This window comes from Rhizophagus irregularis, chromosome 9 (genome assembly GCF_026210795.1).
Source record: "Rhizophagus irregularis chromosome 9, complete sequence".
NCBI classification, from domain to species: Eukaryota; Fungi; Glomeromycota; class Glomeromycetes; order Glomerales; family Glomeraceae; genus Rhizophagus; species Rhizophagus irregularis.
The window spans coordinates 4,443,740-4,470,278 of record NC_089437.1 but is presented as its reverse complement, the minus strand read 5'-3'; the positions used below and the strand labels follow the sequence as shown (position 1 = coordinate 4,470,278).

Below are 26,539 nucleotides of genomic sequence, written 5' to 3'. Positions count from 1 at the left end.
TCATGTTCTGAAATCTGAAGATTGAATTGGAAATCAGTACAAGTGTCATCATGGACGTTAAAATTGCGTTAAAATTGGGAGCAGAAAATAAATATATAATTCTTCTATTAGTTTATAGATAACAAATACAAGTATTTAAAATAATAAAATAATGGCATCTTTACTTTTTTTTATAAATTTAACTATCAGAAAAAATAATTACACTATAAACTAAAATACTGGGCCAATAAAAACAACAAATAAAAGGTAATAAATAACTTCCAAGTAATTCGTACTCCATTAAAGCCCACCTTAAAAATTTTTCTAGGTTAGTTCCACTTAATATTAATATTCCAGGTGGTGATATCATTATCAATACTAGCAATTGTAAATATTGTAATAATTTGTATTTCGGAGTTGGTTTAAATAATGAAAAAGGGATTATGACTATTAATGAACTAAAAACTGCTAGACTAAAATTAAGCACCGATAAACATGACATTATCATGGCTGTAAATGCCAAAGTAAATGATTTCAATACCATCCAATCTGATTTTTGTATCTGTATTAAAGTTGCTGGTATTAATATTGATATGCTTGTAATCAATGATAATGTAAATAAAAATTCCTAAATACACAATAAAATAAATTTAATATATTTAGAATACTAAATAGAAAATTTATTACATCTAAATCTCTTACCGGTATACCAAAAATTTTCGACAATTGGTTATAGGAAAAATGATTAGTTATAACAAAGAAAATAAGTAATCCCGCAAAATGACTAACAATCAAGACTGTCATAGGAAATAAAATTTGTCTTTGTCGATTATTGTATGGTAAAGGAACAACATAATTATCATCTTTACTTGATGAACTTGATTCTGGTTGAGAATTTTCAGAAACTGATTCTTCAGCATAATCATCTCCTGTTTTCCCCCATAGTTCTAAGGCGTATTTTAAGTTAAATATTAAGGATTTATAATAATAGAGGTTTTAAGCAAAAATATATAGAAAAAAAGGGAGAAAACAAAGGATATTTGGAGAATCAATCCAACAGTCAACAATAATGCAGGTGGCAGATATGATCCTATAGAAATATATCGTTCTGGAGTCGGTAAAAGATAGAAGAAAAAAGATTGATGGAGATGTTCTAGAAGATTATTTAAGCTTCTAAAGGTTGATTCCACGATTCTATGATTTATTAATCATTAAAATTAAAAGACTATTTAATTTTTAATAAAGTGATAACTAAATTATGCAATAAACTCTTACGATCCAATTTCTATAAAACTGAATGAATTTGAGGTTTGAGCAGTAGTATGTCCATATAAAGTTATGGCGTCAATTTTATACCTACAATAGAAGTGTTAACTAATAATTGAAAAAATAATAAAATTGCAATAAACAAAAAACTTACCTGAAAAATAAGCCGTGGCTTCCAGTTGGATGACATAAAGCCTGATGTCTCATTGTCTGCAATAAATTATGAAGGGAGTCATAATAATTGCCGTTATCATAATTAGAATAATGGTGACCCGAATCGTGCAACATAATGGGAATACTGTATGAACTCCGACAGACTCTTATGACCGTGTTTATTAAATCCAAATTAGGTAGTTGTCCATTGACACCCTCTGAAATACAAACAATTATGTTAAAACATAAATTTCAGATGTAAAAATATAAATTTATAAATTAAATACCAAAGAAAATCCCCAATGCTTTGTAATCATTAGTGCTTGGAAAATCCAAATTTATAGCAGCTTGAATTGCACCAGACCTTAAAAATAATGGCGTCGATGAAATGGCTTTATAAAAATGAAATAATTAAAAAATTAAAATAATTAAAATTTTATAATAAAAATTACAAAATAAATAATATTAATCAAACCTGATCGAGGATGGTCATGATATGATTCAAGCCATGCCTGAACACCGGCTTCTCCACCATCAGTTATAAGAAGAATAATATCTTTGGACCAATAAGTGTAACCTAATAAACTTGATTTAGTATAATAATATTTTTATTTTAACAATGCATAAAATTATAAAAACTGATATTCTTACCCTTGAAAAATTTTCCTATTGACAGGGCAGCTGCTATTCCATTGGTATTGACTAATTTTTTTTTTTAAAAAAAACAATTAATTACAAATTGAAAAAAAAAATGTAAAAAAAATTTTACCAGGATCAAAAAAAAATGAAATTCTTACTCGTTTCACCATCATTTGATTTCCATGGAGCGCTCAATACAAGTGCCTCCGTCCCATCTGCGCGTGGTGCTTTGAATACACCGTAAACATTTATTCCAGAAATTTTCTAAACAAAATGAATGAATGAATCATAGGTTATTTAAGAGAAAAAAGAGTTTTTATAAATAAAGCAATTACCTTTCCAGACATGTTAAACGTGAAATTTTGCATTGCTGTTTTTAATCCAGCTTTTCGTAACTCATTTTCTATATAAGCAGCTTTCCTAAATTATTTTCAAAAATAATACTAAGAATTGATAAGTATTATAAATTTATGTTTGCAAATAAATACCTCTGCTTATTTATCAATTGACCTACTCTATATTTGAAGAATTTGATAATAAGGTTATATTATCTCGAAAAGCTGCTGCTTCATGAACTTGACCCCAACTATAATATGTATTGACCTATAACAAAATATGAAAATATAATGTTATATAGAATTTTTATTTGAAGATAGGTTCAAAAATAAATTCACAAACCTGACCAGGAAGAAGGGCGTTTTCTGAAATATAGGTGCTTTTGTGATATTGTTCAGATGGGAGGATAAATAGCCAACATATCCCAACAGCGAATAAAAGAAACCTATATTAACATGTGTGTTAATAATAGTATTATACTAATAACAGTATAATTTCATTAATAAGTACCGAAGTTTTGAAATCCATTTTTTAAGAGTTCGAAATAATCTTCTCCGTGTTCTAATTCTTTTTAACGCGTGAGCAGTATCTGACATGACAGAGATAAAAAAAAAATAAAAATATGGGAGGATAATTTGACTTGTGCACATGTGAGACTTAACTAGGAAAATTGATTCGTATTAGACAAATTAGGAAGTCAGACTAAAGATGAATGATAATCATTTTTTTTTTTTATCAATCCTTATCAATTTTAATAAATTTTGTCTTGGAATTTGTTATGATAATAAATTCTCTTTATTTAATTTAATTTAATCAAAAAATTTTTTAAAATTCACTCTAGAATTTATCGAGAATTATCGGATTAATTGGAGAAAATAATTTTGAAAAAAAATGGAACGACTTGTAAGGAACTATATGGTCACTTCAAATGATGCAACAGAAGAAGCAAAATCCATTGTTTCCGAAATCGTATCTAGTATGCAACTTACGAAAATTTACGTTATTTTTTTTAAATAATCATTCGAACTTATATTTTATTTGATTTAAGGTATAAAAAGTGGACAAGCGACTCTGATAACTCTTGTTCAAGTACTGGGCGAATTTTTGACAAATGAAGATGTTACAATTCGTGCCAAGGGTATGTATCACTCGTTATACTAATTAGAAAATTATTAAATTATTGATTGATTTATTTTGTTTAATCACTTTGTAAATGTAAACGCAGGAACTGGACTTTTATCAGCGGTTCTTGCTGATTGTCCACAAGAGCAAGTTAATAATGCAGCAAGTAATTTACTTTTTTGTTTTCTTTAACAAGCTACGAACTATTCACACTATTAAAATATTTCAATAAATTCTATAGTAAATGTGTTGGTGGATTTTTATTGCGAAAGGTTATCAGATACAGCAAGTGTACCTGAATTATTGCAAGGAATAGAATCGCTTACACGTTTTAATGCGTTTCATGATGAAAATTCTGTAAAGGTTGCAAAGTCGTACGTATTATATGTGAATGTTTTAAGCATAATATATAAAAATATGTATTTTTAATTATATACATTGTTTTTAAATATTTATTTGATAGGATATTTACTAGTGTAAATGTCCAATCATTTCAGCAGACAACTAGACATTATGTATTTCAAATATTTGATAGGCTGCTGAAGCACCATTTAAGTGGTAAGAATTTGATTAATATTAAATTTAAATTTTAATCATTTACTTACTAGAATTTTTTATTTTATTAGCGTTAAAGCAAGCGGAACAAGATTTTGTTATTGGATTTATCCAAGTAATGGATGGAGAGAAAGATCCAAGAAATTTATTATTAGCATTTTCTTTAGTTAAATTAATTATACACGAATTTGATATTTCTAAGCGTATTGAAGTATGAATTACATTTAATCTTTTGATAAAAACATTTATCCGGGTCTTGTTAGTGGGTAGTCGTATCGGGAAATTCAATTTAGTTGGAGATTCTAGTTCCTGACATAGTCCGAAATCAAATTGAATAACTATTAATTATCTTATTAATTATTTAAAAATATATTTTATACAGTTGTTGTTTGAGGTAACATTTTGTTATTTTCCAATTACATTTAAACCACCACCTGATGATCCATATGGTATAACAGCTGATGACTTAAAAATTGCTCTCAGGTAAAAATATATCTGAATAAGTTTATTTGGATTTATTATTATTAATATTAAAACAATACACATTTATTAGGGAATGTTTGTCAGCTACACCATATTTTGCCGAACTTGCTATGCCATTATTAATAGAAAAATTAACTTCAAGTTCTGGCAATGCAAAGGTATAATATTTAAAAATTTTTATTTTTCGAGGGTAGTATATTAATAAATTGTTTTTATAGAAAGATTCGATGGAAACTTTAGCATCATGTGCTCCAGTGTATGGTGCAAAATCAATTGTGCCGCACTTGGAAGAATTATGGGAATATCTTAGAGAAGAAGTACTAAATTTTTTGACAAACTTTTTTTTTTAATTCAAATTTCTTTTGAATCTAATTTTTTTCTCTCATTTGTATTTTAGGTAGTAAATGCTACTGATGATTCATTTGAAATTATAGCATTGGAAGCCATTAAAAGTGTCGTTGCTACATTATCTTCAGGAATAATAAACAAAATGGATCATTTACAACAATTTTTAAAGACTATTATAACTGAATGTATGGAAAATTTAAAAGAACCAGAATTGAAATTGGCTAAACCATGTGGAAGGATTTTAATGTATTGTGCTATGGCTTCAGGTAAACAATCAAAAGGTTTCTGGAGAGGGTACCGTAAAGATAGAAGATAACTGAAAGAATTTGAATATTTCTGAAAATTAATAGACCCGTCTTTTAACATTGTAATGTTGGCTACTTTGAGAGTCTTAATACAACAATATAAAGAAAGTGAGTTAGCAACAAGGAAAAAGGGTATATTGGAAGTATTAAGAGTATTTATAACGGCAAGCAAAAATCTATATGGATCAATCGAAAACCCATTGCAAGATTTAGGTATATACTTTTATTTTCCCCATTCATCGCGCTAAAATGTTTTTTTAATACAATAAAATTCTTTATTGATTTTCTACTTTGGTTTTATAGATGCTGATTTTGTCACGCCGTTATCATCTTTCAAAGATGTTTATATAGAAATATTTAGTTCAGCTTTACTAAGTCAAAATGAATATAATGAATTAAGACTTTGTGGATTACTCGGGTTGCATGATATGATATTTTTACACCAATTTTTTAATGATGATGAAGTCGGAATTATTTTACAATATTTTAATCGAGCAGTCTTGGAAGAAACTGACCAGGAAATTTCGTAAGTTAGATAGAGACGCTCATCTATTTTTAAATGCATTATTTAAACACCTATTTTAATTCTTCAATTCACATTTATTAGAAATGAAGCATTAAAGTCTTTAGCTAATATAGCTAAATATAAATCAAATATTGTGTTGGAGGTTACACTTCCAGTCTTCTTGGATATTCTACCTTATGATAAAGATGAAATGAAAATTGATAATATTCATGGAATGAATTTAAAAAAAGCTAATTATGTAAAAACTTTGGATGCTTTGTCTGAATTGGCTATTGAACCTATATTATTTGAAGCATATGTTCCACAAATTTTAAATAAATTGGATTTTGCGTGTAAGTTATCTTATTTTACGATATTTATTTATAAATTAATTGATAAATTCTGAAATATTTTTCTTTTAAACATAGCCGCTGAAATTGACTTAGAATATTCAGAATCATTATTGCAATCTCTTCATAATTTACTTTTAAAAAAGACACATCATTCAGATATTTCACGTTATGTAGATATAATTATTCCTCATTTGTTAACTAAATCTATTGGACCAAGTTTATATGGTAACTCTGATATAGAAAATACGATACAGAGTGTATTTTTTGATAAAAAAGTGATTAAAATTGTCGCCGGGATAATAAGTGTCATTACAAAGAACTTGAATGTTAGGTATGAAATGTTCCCTTGGAAATTTTTTTGATAAGATTACATTGTTTATTAAAATATTATCTCTCGCTTGTTAGCGAACAATCAATATTTATTTCTCAAATGTTTGAGATATTCGTGAAAGGAAATTTAAATTTAAATTATCTTGGATTTTCAGATCAAGAGAAAGCATTATTTAGTACAACATTTTATCCGCTTTCTGTAAGCTTATTTAACAAGATCTTTTGTTGCATTCATAATAATCTACATAAATTTACGCTCCTTTTTATCTATAATTTTATTAGGTAGAATCCAGTTCTCAACAACAAAACCTAACATTGTTATTTACGGCAGCTGTTGGGTCTTGTCGGAAAGAAGTACGTATTATATAGAGTTTTATATAATACATAATACATATATGTGTGTGATTGCATTGCTAAGAGTAATATCTTTCGCTTAAGGTTCCTTATCCATCACCAAATATTTCAGAATTTTTATCGAATCTTGTTGAAATTTCCTTGAATACAAAGAATGAACTCCAACACCATTCTTTAGCTCAATTAGCTGCTTCAATTCTAAATAAATGGAATCAAGGTTAGTTTAATTAGTGCATTGTAAATTCAACAAGCCCTCGCTATTTTATTTATATTTGATTTATTTCAGAGAATGAGTTGAATCAATTCGTCGAAACAAAAATTCTTGGAGAATTAAGGAATCATTTTGCGCTTTCTAGTACGGGAAATGAAGTTATGAGGCAACCTTCATTAGATATATTTATTTGGGTAAACTACCGATATTTACTGATATATAACAAATGGTTTAATCAAAATACTTAAAAATTCTCTGATATTTAGCTTACAAAAGCGTTAATATTGCGCACTCATTTATTGGGTTATCGGTGCGTTGATCAAATAACAAGTCAATTTAACGATCCAATGTTAGGAAAACGAGCTTCAGAAAGATTTGAAGTGTTAATTGGAGAAAGTGATTTATTAAATAAACAAAGTTTTGCTGTTGTGAAGGTATACATCTTTTTTTATATTTTACTAATGATAAATATGTTGAATGTAGTATTAAATTTTGTTAAATGATGCAATCTGTGTAATAGACTCTGCATAAGCAAAGGTTCTTTAATTATTGTATGCCAATTTTGGCTGAAGGATTCAAATTATCCAGTGATGGTAAGCAAAAATTTTTATGAATCAGTGAATTAACCAACATGAGTGACGTCATGATTTTGTTTTTTAAAATGTAGAGGTGAAGCATAATTATTTAATTGCTCTATCCCATTTATTAAGAAATATTCCTAAACAAGTGTTATTAAGCGAACTGCCATCAGTAAGTGCTTTGTTTTCTTATCGCTCGTTCATTTATCTTGGTGTTAAATATTAATATTTATATAAATTTTATTGATTACTTCTTTTTAAAGTTGATTACTTTACTTATCCATTCCCTATCATTACCTGACGCTGAACTTAAGTCATCAACTATCGATACATTTTATATAATATCTGCAAATGCTCCACATATAATATCGGAACATATATCCTCTTTAATACCATTATTATTATCATCGACAAAAGGTGATAAAGGGAACACAATGGTATTTACAATATCATTCTATTCTTAAAAATTTATTAATTAAAATAATAACAATTCTTATTTATAGCGAGTCCGTATATCTGCTCTGCAGTGTTTGGGTATACTACCCAATCACATACCATTTGATGTGTTATTCCCATTTAAATCTAAAATTTTGAGAGAGTTAAGTGCAGCATTGGATGATAAGAAAAGATTAGTCAGAAAACAAGCTGTCGATTGCAGAAATAAATGGTAATATTTTCTGGACCATTATTTACTTTTAGTAATCATAATAATAAATGTTGACTTTTTTCTTTTATAGGTTCTTGTTCATTGGACCCCGAACTGATTAAATTTTTTTAGATTGATGTGCCGTACATGCGGCATAATATATATTTAAATTTACAATAATCATAACAATCTCATCAAATCCTAATTCTGTTATTCTAATGCAATTCTCATTTATTTTTCATAAACCCAATTTGCTATTCTATTGACATGACTATTAATTAATATAAATTACAAGTGTATCGAATATAATTCATATAACTTTATATTTATCTTTTTGGGCTATGATTTTTCGTTGCAAGATCTTTTAAATAATCAAATTCATTACTTTGCTCACATAATTTGTAGAATAAACTGTTTGGATTTTGTAATAAGTTATATGGTGTATCGAATTCCACGACATTCCCTTCATCTAAGAAAAATTTCATAGGTGAGTTTATTATATACTCGATAAAAAAATCATCATAGTAAAAATTATAAGAACTACTTACCAAGAACTAAGACCTAATATAGGTTATATTAAAAAATATGACAAACACGTTAGAAAATGTCAAATTTTTTTACATAAAAAATAAAAAAAAAAGCTCACCCTATCATAATCGATTATAGTTCTTAAACGGTGAGCAATGCAAAGTAAAGTAGCCCAATTGAATTCATTTCGTATTGTATTCTGAATTTGGAAATCTGTTTCTACGTCAACACATGCAGTAGCTAATAAAGATAGAATATGAATATTAACTACTTGTATAATTTAATAAAAGAATAAAAAGAGTATTTTAATATCTTATTTTAACAAACCTTCGTCCAATACAATAATATTTGATCTCCTGTTAAAAATTAAATTTGTTTAGCTTAAAAAATCAAATAATAATTAATAACATTTAAAATGATTTACCTTAATAAAGCTCTGGCCAAACATAATAATTGTCTTTGTCCTTGACTGAAATTATCACCACCTTCTAATATTTTTGCATGTAATTTACCTTCCAATTTTGAAATATAATCTTTCAAATGTGCGCTTTGTAATGCTTGCCAAATTTCAACTTCATCATGTGTTTCGAATGGATCAAGATTAAATTCAACGGTTCCTGGTTAAATCGATCAATCAATCAATCATATGAATCATATGGTAAAAAATTTAATACTGTTATATATTAAAATGTTACCTTCAAATAGGATTGGATCTTGTGGTATAATTGTAAGTCTGGATCTCAAATCATATAATCCAATCTTAGAAATATCAACTCCATCCTAAGCAAAAATTGAGTTTTGTTTAAAAAATTAAAAAAATAGCAATTTCCCACTTAAAAAGTTAACATTGACTTACCATTAAAATGGCACCATCTACAGCTTCAATTAATCTAAATAAACTTAATGTTAAGCTTGATTTTCCTGCACCAGTTCTTCCAACTATACCAACTTTTTCTCTGGGATTAATAACAAATGAAACGCCTTTTAAAACCAATTCAAGTCCTTGACGATATCTCGTAGAATAATTTTGATATTCAATTAGCCCATTTTGTGGCCATGTTGGATCTGGTCTATTATCTTGTATAACAACGGGCGCTTCACTTGGCAAGTCAATGTACTAAATAACAGTCATATAAAATTATTAAATTATTTTGAAGATAGTTTCATTATTATAAACCAGGCTTACCTCTTTAACTCGTTCTACGGAAACAATATTTGTTTCAATTTCACAGAATTGTCTTACAGCCCAATTCAAAGCTTGGGTAACACTAAGAGCATAAGACACTGATAATCCCACAAGTCCGGCATCAATATTACCAGTTGTAAGAACTGAAATAACTGAAAAAATTGCTGCCCCAAAAATAATAATAGATCCTAAAAATTCTAATCTTACGGCCAACCATCTATTAGATGAAAAAGATGGAAAGTAGGCTTTTTGATTTACATCCAACTTAGTTTCATTATCCCTGATAAATCTATTCATCTGTTGAAATGCTCTTATTGTTGTTAATCCTCCTAAAGTTTCTTGGAAATGTGCATAAATTGGTGATCTTGTGACCGAATCTAATCGTTTTAATTCTCGTGAAGTTGATAAGTAATAAGTTTGGATGTAAATATACATAAAGGCTTTTTAACAAAGCAAGAAAAAAATCAGTCAAACATTTAATGAGACAATGATATGCAAATAAAAATAATCTAAAATTTACAAATTTTGCTATGCGGAATAATAAAATAAAAACAACTTACTCATTGGAATAATCAAAATAATAAATAATGGTGTTGAAAACGAAATAACAAAAATTGTGGATAAAACTACAAAAAAGGTTCTAAAATATCCTGCAAATATACGTGGGAGTAACTCATCTATTGTGTATATATCCTAAATTCAAAGGAAATTTACATCATTATTAAACTTTGTGATTTTAAAGAAAAACAATTTTTCAACACATTATATCAATTACCTTACTAAATCTATTTAATATTCTTCCCAAAGGTGTTGTATCCTAATAAATGTAAATATTTTAGCGTATTGATTTAAGAATCCATTTTTGGAAAAAAATTTTAACTTACAAAGAATGACATTGGCGATCTGTAATAAAAACAAAGCATTATTTTAAACAGTTAATTTTTTAATTAAACATAAATTATGAATGATTATTAAATATACCTTATTACTCCATCCAACATTTGATGATGCAACTTCCGTGCTGCTCGAATAGCGCAAAATACCCAAAGTACAATAGTTTGAAATATTACCATTAGTGAAAACAACAGACCTAATAAACCATATATAACAAAATATAATAGAATTCTCTCATTGCTCTCTTCAGAACTCCAATACTTAAGAAATACGTTCGTAGCTAATTAAAAATTTATAATTTCTTAATAAATAAACAAAAAAAGAAAAAGAAAAAGAAAGAGCGTAAATCACATACCAACTTGAATTCCTTGAGATATAACTAACGTGATTATCCAAAACGTTATCGTAACAACACCACAACTCTTTAAATAGGATGAATAAACTTGCCATGACACACTCCCTTTAGCCATTTCCTCTTTAGTAATTAATTCATTTTTTTGTTGTTCTCGTTTGCTCTCATTTTTCACTGTAGCTGTACTAGCACGCCTATGTATACTTGGAACACTAACTCTTCTTTCTCTTAGTTGACTCACAGTTTCTTCTGATCTTTGATCAGTAGCCACTTCATCAGTCTCATAAGCTAATGGCATTAATTCTTCTGGTTCATCTGTTGTTTCATCATCTAATAAATTATTTGATTCTTCTTGTTGTCCAAATTCATCAATCAGATTAAACAATTCAGATTTAAGTTTCATTAATGAATCAAAATGTCCTTGTTCTATAATTTTTCCATCTCGCATCATTACTACGGAATCTGTTTTTGAGAGATAATGGATTCCATGCGTAACAAATATACGAGCCTTTGTACGTAAGATACCGTTTGAACCAACCACCTTATCAAAAATATGCTTTCCTAGATTATAAAATAATAAATTCGTTATAAGAATTTCGCCAAATGAATTAATCAAACAATAGCACTTACCAACATGAGCATCAACAGCAGATAATGTATCGTCTATAAATTGAAGTAAGTTACATCAAACACATATTAATTAATAATATATTAACAACTACTAGTATATAAATAGTTTACCAAACAAATATACATCAGCTCTGGCATAAACAGCTCGAGCCAAAGCAACCCTTGCTTTCTGTCCTCCAGATAAATTAATTCCTTTCTCTCCAATCTCTGTTAAGTCACCACCTGGAAGAATGGCTATATCAGGCTTTAAAGCGCATGCTTCAATGATTTCATCATATAATTCAGGCTTATACTCATATCCAAATGTAATATTATCTCGTAAAGTAGCATTCATAATCCATGGTGTTTGATGTACATAAGCAACATGACCTTTAACAATAACTTCTCCTCCAATTTTTTCCATTTCACCCAATAAAGATGATAACAAAGAAGACTTTCCTGCACCTAATATTCATGAAGAATTTATTTAAGTAATTTATAAAATAAATCACCCTTTAACAATAGCTATACTCACCAACTTTTCCAACAATAGCAACCAACTCTCCCTTTTTTACACTTAAATTAATATCCTCTAATACAGCTTCACCTGAGTTACCCCATCCAAATGTTCCATTTTTAACGGAAACTAATTCACTTCTTTCATCTTCAGTATCATAATAACCTTGCCTTATAACAGCTTTGGGATCCAATTCTTCTGAAGTTAAGTATTCTTCAACTCTTCTCAATGCTACACTTGCTTCAATTATTGATGTTATAACACTTGGAAAAACTGCTAATGGAAATTGTAATAGATTGAAAAGTGGGATTGCCACGAAAACAACTTGTACAGTTAATGGAGAATTAGATATCAACACATAAACCGCAAAAGTTGCAAATGATACCAGGAAAGGCTAAAGAGATAAAAAAATATAAATAAAAATAAATATTCGGATTTACGTAAATATTGGAAATAAATGACTTACTGTTGAAGTCCAAGTAAAACTTTGTACAGCATATAAATATCCAAGCCTTTTTAACGTCTTTAATTCTAAATCATTTCTTACATAAGAAATCTTCAAAAATATAAAGTTCAAAATTAATTTATAATTTTTTCATAAAGAAATAAATTAATAAATATAATATATCATACCTTTTTCAGGAAAGCTTGTTCCCAAGCATAAAGTTTGATTACTTTAATTCCATTCAAGATTTCGTTCTATAAATATAGAAGACAAAATATTGAAGATTAAAAAACTTAATTACAGTAATAAAAATCTAATACAAACTTACCATCAATTTAATTCTCTCATCTTTATTTTTCATTTGTTTCTTTTGTAGTATTTTCATTTTATTAGCTAAATATGCATTGACCGGAACCATCATAATCATAATACCCACACCAGCATATGTACTAACACCCATTGTTTGATGCAGAAAATACAGTGCGAGTATTATCTGTAATGGGCCTGACCATGCTATATGTAAATAGGTAAATAAATCCATTAATTTTTGTGCATCAACACTCATATGATTTACAATTTCTCCCACAGTTGATTTTTGTCTTGAAGTATTAGATAATTTGAATGCCTTTTGATATATTGCTGTAACCAATGCTGCTTTTACCTAAAAAATATAAATTTATAAAGTTATACTAATTTAGAATTCTAAAGATATGATAAAAACATTTCTAATAAATTATTACCCTCATTCCAGAAATAAAGCATAATTGGAAATATTGATGTAAGAACATAGTCTGAATCACTGCTGTAACAAACATTAATATAGCAATACAATAGCCTCTATAAGCAGGTTGACTTGTTTCTCTATCTCTCTGACTATTTACAAATTCCATGAGTTCTCCCAAAAGTTGTGGTTGAACAAAATTCAAAATGTCTTGTACAGCTTTAAATGCCTATTAAATTCAAATAATTTTAATATATATTAAACCTAAACATATCTATGAAATTAAAATTCTTACAGCAGCAAAAGCAAATTGACCTCCAAATGTTAAGGTAATTGCTCTTAACAATGATGGACTAATAAAAAAAAATAAAAAATAAAAGTAATAAGAATAAGAATATGTTAAAGATAGAAATATATAAATATAATAAAAAAGATAACAACTTTTTTTTCTTTAATTCTTTATTCCATGCAACGTCAAAATCTTCCGATATTTTTTTCGATCGATATTGAGGATCCAAATTCCATAGATCGTCCATAGTAAGAAATTTTTGATGCCCAAGCTTCATAAGAGGTGTCATCCAATAAAACGTAGATCTTGAGAATATATTTGCCGATTCTTCCGGGCAGTTAAGCTATAAATAACTTATAAATTAAAACGACGCAGAACCTCTATAATAAACCAAAATTTATAATAGGTATAATTACATTGTCATCTCCATTAATAAGTTCGTAATCACTTTGTGGTTTAGGAAGTAACTCTAGCACAAATACAACCAAAACCAATATTGTAGAAAATAAAGTGGTGAAAAAATAAAATGGTTTTGATGCATATCCCATTAAAACTAAAGTGCGCAATTTAAGAATATGTGCAATCAAATAGAAGAGCCAGTATAACAATAATACTGGTGAAGAAACGTGACTATGCGTATAAGATTTTTTATAAACTGAATACGCGACGAACTAACACAATATTAATATATTAATTAAAAAGAAAATGATTTGATGAAAATCACATACGTAAAAAAATCAAAGTAGCTTACCATTGTGAATAAATTAATAAAAGATGAAATAACCATTATATTTAAAAGTTGCCAGTCACTCCACAATGTAGAAACAAAGTTTATTATACTTAAGGCAATCAGCAAATATAAAGTTATCTAAAAAAAAAAAAAATTTTTTTTTAGTAAATTTTCTAATTTCAAAATACATCATCATGAGTTACATACAGTTATTGCAATATTATGCCAATTATTTAAAGCGTGAAGTGGAAGAACAGCATGTTTCTTTGAGTATCGACGAATCTCATAAAAGCCAAGTACGATTAACAATAAATTGACGGATGTCAATATAACTCTAAAAAAAAATTATTTTATAAATTATATGAGTGTTTAAAAAAAATTATATACCGTCTTATGTTTTCGAATATTTACCCTTCTTCAAAACAATCTGTGAAATCCGGAAACTGTTGATTTGGCAAATCTGGTCTCCAAGGTCCCTAATCAAATCAAAATTATAATTAGAAAATATTTTAAAAATCTCATCTCTGTCAAATATCTTGATCCTTTACCCAGCCATCTTTATCACGACAAAGCATTTTATTTTATATAATAATTAATCAAATATGGATTGCCGGAAAAAATATCCTATATTCAATTCAAAAAGTCGTTAATACTAATATCATGTAACTTGTTAATAAAACAAAAAATAAAAGTAATCATTCAGTTGATATTTATTTATATGCTGAACCAAGTATCGCATTTATTATAAAGAAACGATAAAACCACTGAGTTTACACGTCTTTTTAAAGATATTTCTAATCACATTGTAATAAAAAGCAAAAAAATGTCGTCTTACCAAATAATAAAATAGAAATTCAAAAAATTACCAATATAAAATTTTAAAATTAAAAACTATTTTAAACAAAATTAAACGAAAATAAATAAATAAATAAAGCAATGGTGATTATTAATCGCTCTGCGGCAGCCTGCGGCCCATTGATTAGTGATCAAAGATCGCCTAATTGTAGTTACACGAAGCAAACACCCGACATTTATTGCATTCATTGCATTCATTATGATAATGAAACAACTTTCTCCGCAGCAGATAAATCAATTTAACAATCGCATTTATTTCCCAATTTGTCAGCACAGCAAGCACCTATTGAAACAATAGAATTATAGAAACCCCTGATTCTGTGCTGTTTCCGAAACGATTCACACATAACAACGCGTATATCCAATATGTATGTCTTCATTTTTTATTATTATTATTACCAAATTAATAAAAGTTACTACTCAAAATTCCACTTTTCGTCCTAAAATACAAAGGGTCTTCACACAAATTTGGATATTATAACTGTATAACTGTACAACCTTTACTAGTGTAGTAATTGCCATAACATTATCCAAAGATTAACAATTAATTGAATATCACAACTGATCAATGTTCTATGACAACAAAAGCTTATAAAAAAGGAATGAAAAACAGGATCTACCTAAGGCATAACAAACAGACCATAATGATGGTCAGTAACCTTGAAGAAAATTCTTTAATTATAAAAGAATTTCTATAGCGGTTTCTGCCAAATTTTCAGGAAATTATGGAAACAAAAAAAGTTAATATAACAATATTAAAAAAAAATGGAGTTTGATATAACTAATTATAATATTAAATGATAGTAATAATAGTAATATTATTTAGTAATTAATAGTAATAATAATAATTGATGGTGATAAATATCAGATTTTATTAAGAATTCCAAAATTGTCATAATCTAATAATAGTAATATTAATGATAATAATTAGTAATTAATATTATTTAGTAATTAATAGTAATAATAATAATAGTGAAATGATGATGATGGTGATAAACATCAGATTTTATTAAGAATTCCAAAATTGCCATAATCTAATAATAGTAATATTAATGATAATAGTAATTAATATTATATAGTAATTAATAGTAATAATAATAATAGTGAAATGATGATGGTGATAAATTGCCATAATCTTGCTAAATTATAATAATATCTTATCAAAAAGTCCAAAACAAACTTTAAAGGGATTTTGAAAGGTAACCTTAATATCTCTAAACATTAACCAACTTTGCTCTTTTCTTGTGATTCAAATCTTTTTCCTAATATAATAGGAATTAAAGCTGCAATAGCAACTAATGACACTGTAACGACATTTTGTATAGTCAAAAATGTAAATTCATCAGTTTCTGATAGTCTGTGAATTGTATCTCCAGCTTGAATATGAATAAATGATAATGGTGCAACACCTTAAAAAATGAAAAATCGATTTAGAATATACCTATATTAAATAAACATTATTTAGAGTATTGATATATATTTAATACCAAAGAAAGTTGCCCAATAAAACACTCCAACACCAACTCCTAGATGAGGTGATGCTATATTTATAAACCAATTGGGTAAGAAAGGTGTTGTTTTAAGAAATATAATATATGAAAATAATCCCTTTCTATGAGCATTTAGCTAATTATAAGAGTTTGATTGGAGAAAGGGATTAAACTTATTAGAATATAAATAATTAATTCATCAAAGATATTACAAACTTTCTCATTCCAACGTTCCATGCGCTCAGATAAATAGTTCTGTATTATTGGTTGCCCTAAATAATAAGACAACAAGTAACAAATAGTTGAGCCCGTACCCGAACACTTTTGCCGAATAGAGTCCAAAAAAAAAAAATTAATAAACAAATAATAAAAAACAAAAATTGAATCTTACTTACAAAACTAACAAGTATTAAAGCATTCCAACTTCCCCATAAAGTTCCTCCCAATACACTAAGCATTACACTCCCTGGTAATGAAAAAGATTGTAAACTAAAAAAGGCAAAAAAGTAAATCAAAAATCAAAGAAAGGAAAACAATAAAAAGAATTTTTGTACTTACAATATATAAGTTGCAACGTAACATATTAAAACATGAATATTATTGTTTTCATGGCCTGTTAAAGCATCATAAAGTATTTTAACATCTTTCAAAGTCCTTGGAAATTTCAGAAAATTTTTCCTGATAAAATTAAAGATAAAATCATTTCAATTATTTTTAGCTTAAGTAAAAAAAAAAGCTTATTACTTACACTTCTTTTGATAAATAAGTATTGAGAATAAGATATATTATTTCTGTAGATAATGTAAAAATAATCCCGAGAGATATTACTGAAGTTATAATCGAAGTTTTTAACGATTTAGTTGCCATATTAAATTCAAAAGCCAAATCCGTCATTTAGCAAGTAATTTAAATGACCAACATGCACAATGATGTAATTAATTTCGTTTTATACTCACGTGTTTAATTAGACTATCGATTGATTTAACTAAGTCTGATCTACATAAACAACTAAAATAAAATGAAAGGGCAAAACCAGTATTAAACGATAGAGATGAATTTCCAATCATTCCAGCGAATAAGGGAGGGATTTAACAGTCCATCAGTAGTACTGCAAGAATTTGTTGACAGTTGAACACGCTACATCAAATTAGATTCTCTAGTTTTATGAGTTCTATATCAACGAAATAAAGTTATTCTGCTATATCTCCATATAATATTTCTCCTTTTTAGAGTTTACTTTTCTATAATTAGTGCGAGTAAATTTGGATTATATGTCCAAGTTAAACATTTGAAGAATTAGAGCCATGACAGCCCACCCGATTATGCAGCAAAGCCGCGTGGCTTCCAGTCTTACAATATAATATAAATACTCCAATATTATGTTGTATCCGTTGTATTTTTTTCATATTTCTTTAAACTGTTAAAACTGTTAAAGATTCGAATCTGCACCGTCTCTGCGTTAAATAATTCAATCGCAACTTTAAATATTCTTTTATTATAAAATATAAAAATAACTCGACTAATATAAGTAAAAACAACATATACTGTATGTATATCATATAAATTACATAAGCATAAATTAAAAATGATCAAAAGTTTATCGAATTAATATGATCGTCATTAATGATTATAATTTAGTATATATATGTTGATTTTCTTTATAGGAATTTACAAATTTTTTCTTAATCCATTATCCGTGTACAAATTAAATAAAGTATTTATTCCCGAATTAATTCTTTGCGATCAGGATGTTTTATTCCAAAGAAATATTAACACGAAAAAATGGTGGATTTGGGATTATTTGGTATTTTTTAAAATAAATTACTTCATTTACCAAATAAATGTTTCGAATACAATATATGTTTTAATAATTATAGGTTGGCTGCTACTCTGGGTTCACGATCTAGTCTTCGAAAACTTTCAAAAAAGGAAGTAAATTCCGTTAATCTGATCAGGGCTTGGTAAACATTATTTAAATAAAATAACTTTAAAATAAACCATATTTAACTTATTTTGCTGCGGCCATGATAGTGAATATGTTACTACACCGCCTGAACCACTTGCGCTTCGATTAACCTCTAATCTTATGATTGGAATCACACGCGTTTATCATCAGCAATATCATTTTTATTACAGTAAAGATCTCTCGTTTTTTTTCGTCTTTTTTAACATAATTACGTAATTCAACTTTGACATATTTGATAGCTGATGTGAATGGAGTCTGGCATAGTTTGCAAAGAGCTTTGATTGAAATGCGTAGAGAATCAATAGATATGATTATTCCACAAGCTAGGTAAAAAATACTCATTATATATTTCTATTGAGATCTTTTTAATGATTTTGAATAACATTTTAAAGGTATGAAGCGATCACCTTAAATGATGATCCTTTTTTCGAAATTGAGCTAAATATTCCTATACATGATATTATAATGGTAATAATAAAATTTTTTTAAAGTCCTTTTCTAAAATTTGCGTCTTAACTAACTTGCTTGAAATATAAGCCACCACGTATAGATGTCAATTTTGAACAATTTTCATCATTTTCAGATGCAGGTACTTACAATATCGCAATAAAGTGATTGATAAACCGCTCAATATTACTTTCTGTCTGTATAGGAGCTTCTAATAAAAGTCGTCATTCATTAATAACCTTACCTGAAATTGAGACCGGATTTACTGCATCATCTGGTGGATTTAGTAATCTTGATTTGGATGACGATGTCCTTATGATAGATGATTCAGGGTAAATATATACTATTCTTTTTCGTAATTACAAAGTGACAACATCAATTAATTTTCTATTTGTTCGCCTTTAGCATAAGAATTGACTTTGATGCAGAAGGTTGTTTGCATGAGTTTATTACACAGCCAGAAGGACAACAAGATACAGCTTTTAACGTAATGGATGATATAATCAGAAGAGTAAGAGATGAACACGAAGCTGGTCTTGAAGAAAGAAGAAAGAACAAAAGACGTAAAATAAATGATACTACAAATGATGAAGGATTACAAGAAATGGTAGTTTAAACTTTATCGTATTATAATAAGAAAATACGAAAATAATCTTTAAAAAAACTTGTAGGAAGTAGATGATGTATTAGGAACCCAATCTATGAACATCGATGTTGATATTGAGGCACAAAATATGAGGAATAATGAAGAAATACTACCCTCTGAAGAACAAGATAATATAAACAAAGAAAATGTGCCTGATGAACAACCTGAACAAAAGCGTAGAAATCGTCGTAAAATTCGTGTAATGTTTGATGAAGAAACTGAGTTGACAAATGAGCAGATACTCGAAATGCGTCAAAGCGTTAAAGATGATCTGGAAGATGCTGAAATTGCTGCAAGAGAAAAGGTTGTTAAATTATCTCATTAATGATACTTTTTTTTCCCTAATATTTAATTTATTTTTCGTAATTTAAAGACGAGAACACTTCAAAATAAAATGCAATTAGATAACATTCTTTATACTCCTGGAAAGCCTTGTAAGTGATTTTTAGCTATTGTTTTATATATAGTATATTAATATAACGTAAATTTTGTAGTTCTGGCTCCGCAACTAGCCACTCTATGGCAGCAGCATTGCGCTCCTATGCTTTACGGTACGTATCGTATTCTGTTTGTTAGAATAATGCGATTTTTCTTATAACTTCTACATTTATTTAGATGAAAATGTAAAAAAGAGAAGAATTCAATCTTTAACTTCGGGTAAATGTTTTGGCATAAAGTTCTTATTGTGTAAAGATAAATTTACAAATTGCACTTCATCTCATTAAAATAAATATCTTTTTTTTAGTTATAAATTTAAATGGACATAATAACTCAGAAAATAACATTGATGTAGAAGGACCTAATATTCCAGTTAGTGTAACAAATAATTTAAATTTGAAATACGGTTTCTAATTCATCGTTTTTCACTTTTCTTCAGCGTGGCGTTAGAGATAGTAGTATTAAAAGTGATGAACCCGAGCGACTTCGTAAAGAAGGAAGTCAGCAAAATTCAGCCATTATATCCGGAATGGAAAGCTCAGGATTTGACAAATATCCTGAAATTGGTATGTATTATAATGCACTCATTATTTTTAGAGATAATGTAGATAATGTCAAAAAAAAATTATTTTCTTTTTTTTTCTTTCACTACCAAAAGACCATTTTCTTGATCAGAATTCATCAATGGGTGGCAGTATGGACATGAATATCGATTTATTGGGACAACTTAGAAGGTAATTGATACAATTGTATAGTTCAATAGTTAAATCTTTCAGTATAATTTTTTTATAATGTTATTTATGTATTATTTTAGTGACGGTGGGCAAAGACTTGTTTCAATGGGCTTCAATGCGCCACCAATTGATTTCTCGGATGATAGAATGTTAGACGATGATATTAATTTACCGATATTTGGAGGTATTTCGTTAACTTAATAAAAAAATATTTTGTAAATAAAAATTGATCTATAAACTTTTCATTAGATTTGCCTCTGTTTGATAATTCAAGTCAAGCTCGCATAGGACAGTCCATGGCTATAGCTGTGAATAGCGAGCAAGAAGCAATGAATTTTTTTGAATCCATTAAGACAATTATGAATGATGCAAACGTATCAATTGCCACTCTTCAAGACATTATGGAAACTCAACATGTTAGAAGAGCAGATGTGGCGAGGGATTTTTATTATATCTTAGGTATAACAATAACATAATTTATTTGATTAAAATATAATTATACCATTCTTTCTGATTCGTAATTTATCTTATAAGCACTTTCAACCAGAAATTTAATAAAAGTTAACCAAACACAATCGTATGGTAACATAATGATCCAAGTTCGGAACGAATGATTATCGGTTATACATTATTTATTAAAATTTTATTTATTTATAACTGGAAGTGCATATTCTTATGGTCCAGAGACTTGAGGATTAAGATTTTCAAAGCTTTATTTTATAAAATTCAGGTTATCATCAGATTCTTTTTTTTTATATCCAACTGTATTTAATTATTGTCAATCCTCAAGAATAATTTTCAGCTCTGTCTGAATAATTTGAAATTTCTGGTATGTAAAACCATTAATTAAATTCTTAATTATAAAGTACTTTCCGTACTTTAGATGAATCGTACTTTAGACACAGTATCATAAAGATTATCATACAATAAAATATTATGATGGATCGTTTATAAATTGCTTTGCAAAACTGCAATTTGTTTCATTTTCGGAAACGATTTATATTTTTTAATCTTCAAAACGATAATTTTTTATAAATGACACGTTAATGACATGCTAATAATTTTTTGGTTTCGTGTATTATAATCAAATTTGTTTCGAAAATTTAGTGTAATACTTTTTTGCTAAGTATTTATTTTTCTCTTCAAACTTTTTGCTTTGTCGTTTTTATTTATTAAATTTTTGTGGAAACTTCGACTTTATTAAAATTCGGAATCACTCATAGAAACATTGCCAATAGAAATATAGAATGTTGAAATTAATTTGATTACAGAATTTAGTTTCATTTGATTTATTTAAACTAAACTAACTATTACTACAAAGAAGATACAAATTAATTTTTCTTTTACTGAGTAAAATATTTATGTTGAATCCAGAATCGATATGACTAATTAATAATAGTCACGTAAATTACAATTATAATGATGGAGAAAAACGTTTTGAAAGTGAGATATTAACCAGCGGATTAATACAAGAAAGACGCTTTGGCGCTTTTAAATGAAAACCTTTTATCGTACAGAGCTCAGGGCTAGATTGTGAGCTGAAACAAGTGGATGTTGTGATAAAGGAAGCTATTGAGCTGGCGGGACTGTAATGGATACTGCCTCATGCCTGATCGATACACGGGTCAAAATTCTGAAGTAGTGTTACTTAACAACTTTACTAATTTATTTCCTCATATACAATTCATTCAAATAACATTTAATTACAAAATGGAAGATAATAATTGGGGTCACTACAATGTTCTTATAATTTTTCAAATATAGTAGTTCGCATGTTCATAATTTCTGCGGAAGTGACATTTACAATGTTTATCTGTTCACGCACACGGCCAGTGATCCGGCTATATATCATTGAAAAAGTTAATGACAAAATGAATTTTCATAAATAATGAAAAAAGGAAAAATTTTTAAAGTATTTTATATCTTAAAACCTTTGAAAGGTACACGGAACCTACATTATAAAATAATTAATAATTAAATTTATAAAATATAACCGGGATGAAACTTATTTATACTATTAAAAAATTCTGGTATATATGGTTTTTCTTTACTAATTAAGGATCTATATGTATTTTTATTTTTATTTTTATTTATCAGTAATAGTTAGAACAAAACAAAATTGAAGAAGTGAATAAAAAAATTAACTAGAAGAAGAGAAAAATCTACATCGACGGTGAGGAAATTATAAACGAAACTATTTAAAATCTAACCAACTACAGTAAACTTTAAACCCATTTCTATGATTAACCCCCTACCTAGTAAAATAAAGTACCTTAACCCTATAAAATTATATGAGTAGGATCTATATGTATTTAAGATTAAATATATGAATTTAAGGATGATTTGATTTTTTATTAACCCTATAGTGCTGGCCCAATTTAATAAGTTCAGCCGCGATTTATGCAAGAATACAGGTAAATATTAGAGATTGAATGATCGTATATCAATTAATAACATAAAATCACGTTTACATGTGAGTTCTACATGGCAAATACATTAGCTGACGAAATAATAAATCGTCATTTAGCAATAATTCTACGTTTCCTGATCTTAAATTTTCCAATGAAATTGTAAGACTAAATATTGAAATTTGATCTCTAATATCTATTTTTAAATGACCATATTATTAAATTTGCTAGTTTTTCCGTAATTTAATTCGATTTACCAGGATGGACAAATTAATCATCGCGACGATGTTAATTTTTTTAACGCACTTAAACCGCTAAACAATTCTCTATTAAGGTCTTTGGTATAAACGGATCAATTTAAGTTCGACAGAACGATTAAATAATTACTATTTTATTATTTTTACTACACATGGTTGCGTGATTATATTTACGAATCGTTGATCGAGCTAGCAGTCTTTTTTAAAATTTTAAAATCACATTTCAATTGGTTCAAGGATAATTTTGAGCTGAGTATTATGCCAAGAGATTTTATTAATAAAAATTATTATTCATAAATAATGAATTTGGTTAGCCAAATACTTATTTTAATCGGAAAAAAACGATCAAATTTGTTTATCGCTGCTTTTCAAACTAGTGTGACCCCCTGTACATCATCCCCTAAGGAAATCAGTTTTCACAAATCTAGTAACTCTGGATAACTATATAGAGAATGGTCGATTATTAGCGGTTTCCGAAGGAATTCTTGTAGTAATCTCAATTATTTAAGTAGTTTTTCTATGAGTGAGCTTTAAACTTTGTGTAGCACTACCATATTTCAAGAGAAACTACTTAAATAACTGAAAATTTTCCAAGATCAATCACCAGATTTGTGAAAACTGATTTCCTCAGGGGATGACGATGACGTACAGGGGTCGCACTAGTTCGATAAAGTTTTATTGCTCAAAATTTTGACAGACGAATTGCATTATATAAACAAAATCTTACGATTATATCTCTAATTTAAAGAATGAAATACTGTATTACATAGTGATACAGGAGAATTCCGGATTTTCCAGATTTGTGAAAACCGATCTCCTTAGGACAGGAGGTCGCATTAGTTTGAAACAGCGATAAAGTTTTGCTCAAGGTTTTGACAGAAAATAAATCATCGTCAGTTAATCGTATATTTGTGTTTCAATCGTTATATAAACGAAAAATCATACGAGTTTATCTCTAATTTAAAGAATGAAATACTGTATTTAGCAGTTGATTGTTGATTTATTAACTGAATTAACCGACATGACACGACTGACACGTGTTCATTCATTAATTTAAACAATGCAATGCTATTATATTAAATTGTTCGTTAACATCATAGGGAATAAATTTGGAAATGATCTATTCACCTTGTGATTGGAAGTTGGAAGCTATTAATTCTAATAAAAATTATTGGAAAGTTTTCAATGCACATAGATATATACATTTGAAAATTATCGGAATATTAGAAGAATCGGAATTGGAAGGCCAATTCCAATAAAGATTATTGAAGCATCCAATACACATCATCGTTATTTCCATACATGATCTAGCAATCTATTTTTTCATAATTATAAAATCATACTACAATTTGTTCAATGATAATTTAAGCCGAATATTATGACAAGTTATTTTATTATTATATATATTATTATATATATTATTGATAAATAATTTTATAGCCAAGAACTTCTTTTAATAGAAAAATATAATCAAATTTGTCTAAAATTTTGTTGCTCAAGAAATTTGATGGATTTAACAAATAAATAATCGTCTGTTAATCAAATATTGTTATTATATACAGTTATTACAGTAGATGAAAAAAATTTATCTCTAATCTAAAGAATAACCAATAAAGTCGGTACTCAATATTATTAATGACATAACTAATAAACACGCATTTAACAACGTCACGTTACTCTATTACCGTTAATTTTTTCAACATCATAGTACTGACCCAGTACTGACCCCAGTTTAAGTTCGGTAATTACTATTTCATTATTATATATGAAGTACAAAAAAAAAATTAAGGTTCAACAAACAATCTATTTTTTAAAATTACATCATAATGAAGGATAATATAAACCGGATATATGATGTCAACCCAATTTTAATCGAAAAATACGATCAAATTTGTTCATAGCCTTTGTTGCTCGAGAATTTGACATAAATAATCTTCAGCTAATCATATATTTTGTGTTTCATTATTATATAAACTTACGGCTTTATTTAATTATGAAATACTGTATTTGGTAGACTTGAGAATCACTGAGTCAAGTTGATTATTAATGAATTACTAATTTCAGACACGCATTCATTTAAACAATGCCACGCTATTATATTATTTCATAGTGATGTGCATTAGAAGTTAGAAACATATTTGGACTTCCAAATCTTCCGATTCCAATTTACAATAAAGTTTTATGGCCTTTGTTGCTCGAGAATTTGACATAATAATCGTCGGCTAATCATATATTTTGTGTTTCAATTATTATATAAACTTACGATTTTATTTAATTATGAAATACTGTATTTGGTAGACTTGAGAATCACTGAGTCAAGTTGATTATTAATGAATTACTAATTTCAGACACGCATTCATTTAAACAATGCCACGCTATTATATTATTTCATAGTGATGTGCATTAGAAGTTGGAAACATGTTTGGGCTTCCAAATCTTCCGATTCCAATTTACAATAAAATTTTATGGCCTTTGTTGCTCGAGAATTTGACATAATAATCGTCAGCTAATCATATATTTTGTGTTTCAATTATTATATAAACTTACGATTTTATTTAATTATGAAATACTGTATTTGGTAGACTTGAGAATCACTGAGTCAAGTTGATTATTAATAAATTACTAACTTCAGAAACGCATTCATTTAAACAATGCCACGCTATTGTAATATTTCATAGTGATGTGCATTAGAAGTTGGAAACATATTTGGACTTCCAAATCTTCTTCCGATTCCAATTTACAATAAAATTTTATGGTTCTCACGTAAAAAAAGTTTACGTAATATATTGTGTTATTATTTTTATTATTATATATTTATTTTTATAATTATTTAAAACTTTGTTAATTAACATCATTATTTTATT

General features: G+C 27.6%; 5 protein-coding genes across 5 annotated transcripts; 2 read left to right on the top strand and 3 right to left on the bottom strand.

Moving 5' to 3' along the window:
• Window positions 1-137: 137 nt before the first annotated feature.
• On the bottom strand, window positions 138-2,969 carry OCT59_030029 (uncharacterized protein; the record flags this gene model as incomplete). Its single annotated transcript, XM_025312798.2, has 13 exons — window positions 138-607; window positions 682-933; window positions 1,020-1,173; window positions 1,255-1,335; window positions 1,400-1,616; window positions 1,686-1,790; window positions 1,874-1,975; window positions 2,050-2,100; window positions 2,196-2,301; window positions 2,373-2,457; window positions 2,552-2,640; window positions 2,716-2,818; window positions 2,884-2,969. 13 exons carry the CDS (start codon window positions 2,967-2,969, stop codon window positions 179-181), a joined length of 1,860 nt encoding a protein of 619 aa, XP_025188940.1. The 3' UTR covers window positions 138-178.
• Window positions 2,970-3,264: 295 nt separating this feature from the next.
• On the top strand, window positions 3,265-8,285 carry OCT59_030028 (uncharacterized protein; the record flags this gene model as incomplete). Its single annotated transcript, XM_025323944.1, has 24 exons — window positions 3,265-3,349; window positions 3,422-3,511; window positions 3,599-3,661; window positions 3,737-3,869; window positions 3,959-4,053; window positions 4,122-4,261; window positions 4,433-4,533; window positions 4,604-4,691; window positions 4,752-4,850; window positions 4,931-5,147; window positions 5,232-5,399; window positions 5,490-5,712; window positions 5,794-6,044; window positions 6,120-6,375; window positions 6,450-6,573; window positions 6,657-6,728; window positions 6,813-6,945; window positions 7,015-7,133; window positions 7,206-7,373; window positions 7,460-7,532; window positions 7,607-7,689; window positions 7,781-7,954; window positions 8,021-8,184; window positions 8,255-8,285. The coding sequence occupies 24 exons, from the start codon at window positions 3,265-3,267 to the stop codon at window positions 8,283-8,285; spliced, it is 3,150 nt and encodes a 1,049-aa protein (XP_025188939.1).
• Window positions 8,195-15,009, bottom strand: OCT59_030027 (uncharacterized protein; the record flags this gene model as incomplete). Its single annotated transcript, XM_066146382.1, has 27 exons — window positions 8,195-8,632; window positions 8,712-8,724; window positions 8,810-8,931; window positions 9,019-9,047; window positions 9,116-9,308; window positions 9,387-9,471; window positions 9,548-9,808; window positions 9,878-10,317; window positions 10,438-10,570; window positions 10,653-10,694; window positions 10,762-10,780; window positions 10,859-11,051; window positions 11,127-11,684; window positions 11,754-11,786; window positions 11,865-12,197; window positions 12,268-12,643; window positions 12,716-12,805; window positions 12,883-12,948; window positions 13,023-13,355; window positions 13,435-13,644; window positions 13,711-13,768; window positions 13,857-14,047; window positions 14,121-14,375; window positions 14,456-14,572; window positions 14,642-14,768; window positions 14,846-14,910; window positions 14,983-15,009. 27 exons carry the CDS (start codon window positions 15,007-15,009, stop codon window positions 8,490-8,492), a joined length of 4,512 nt encoding a protein of 1,503 aa, XP_065995032.1. The 3' UTR covers window positions 8,195-8,489.
• A 611-nt stretch (window positions 15,010-15,620) lies between these two features.
• Window positions 15,621-17,673, bottom strand: OCT59_030026 (uncharacterized protein; the record flags this gene model as incomplete). Its single annotated transcript, XM_025312797.2, has 6 exons — window positions 15,621-16,698; window positions 16,777-16,915; window positions 16,996-17,100; window positions 17,175-17,268; window positions 17,338-17,457; window positions 17,528-17,673. 6 exons carry the CDS (start codon window positions 17,671-17,673, stop codon window positions 16,511-16,513), a joined length of 792 nt encoding a protein of 263 aa, XP_025188937.2. The 3' UTR covers window positions 15,621-16,510.
• Window positions 17,674-18,527: 854 nt separating this feature from the next.
• Window positions 18,528-21,624, top strand: OCT59_030025 (uncharacterized protein; the record flags this gene model as incomplete). Its single annotated transcript, XM_066146381.1, has 18 exons — window positions 18,528-18,583; window positions 18,657-18,740; window positions 18,811-18,914; window positions 18,985-19,072; window positions 19,138-19,213; window positions 19,283-19,334; window positions 19,398-19,524; window positions 19,598-19,799; window positions 19,864-20,142; window positions 20,212-20,272; window positions 20,333-20,389; window positions 20,454-20,495; window positions 20,584-20,648; window positions 20,716-20,842; window positions 20,935-21,010; window positions 21,091-21,194; window positions 21,260-21,469; window positions 21,545-21,624. 18 exons carry the CDS (start codon window positions 18,528-18,530, stop codon window positions 21,622-21,624), a joined length of 1,890 nt encoding a protein of 629 aa, XP_065995031.1.
• Window positions 21,625-26,539: the final 4,915 nt, after the last annotated feature.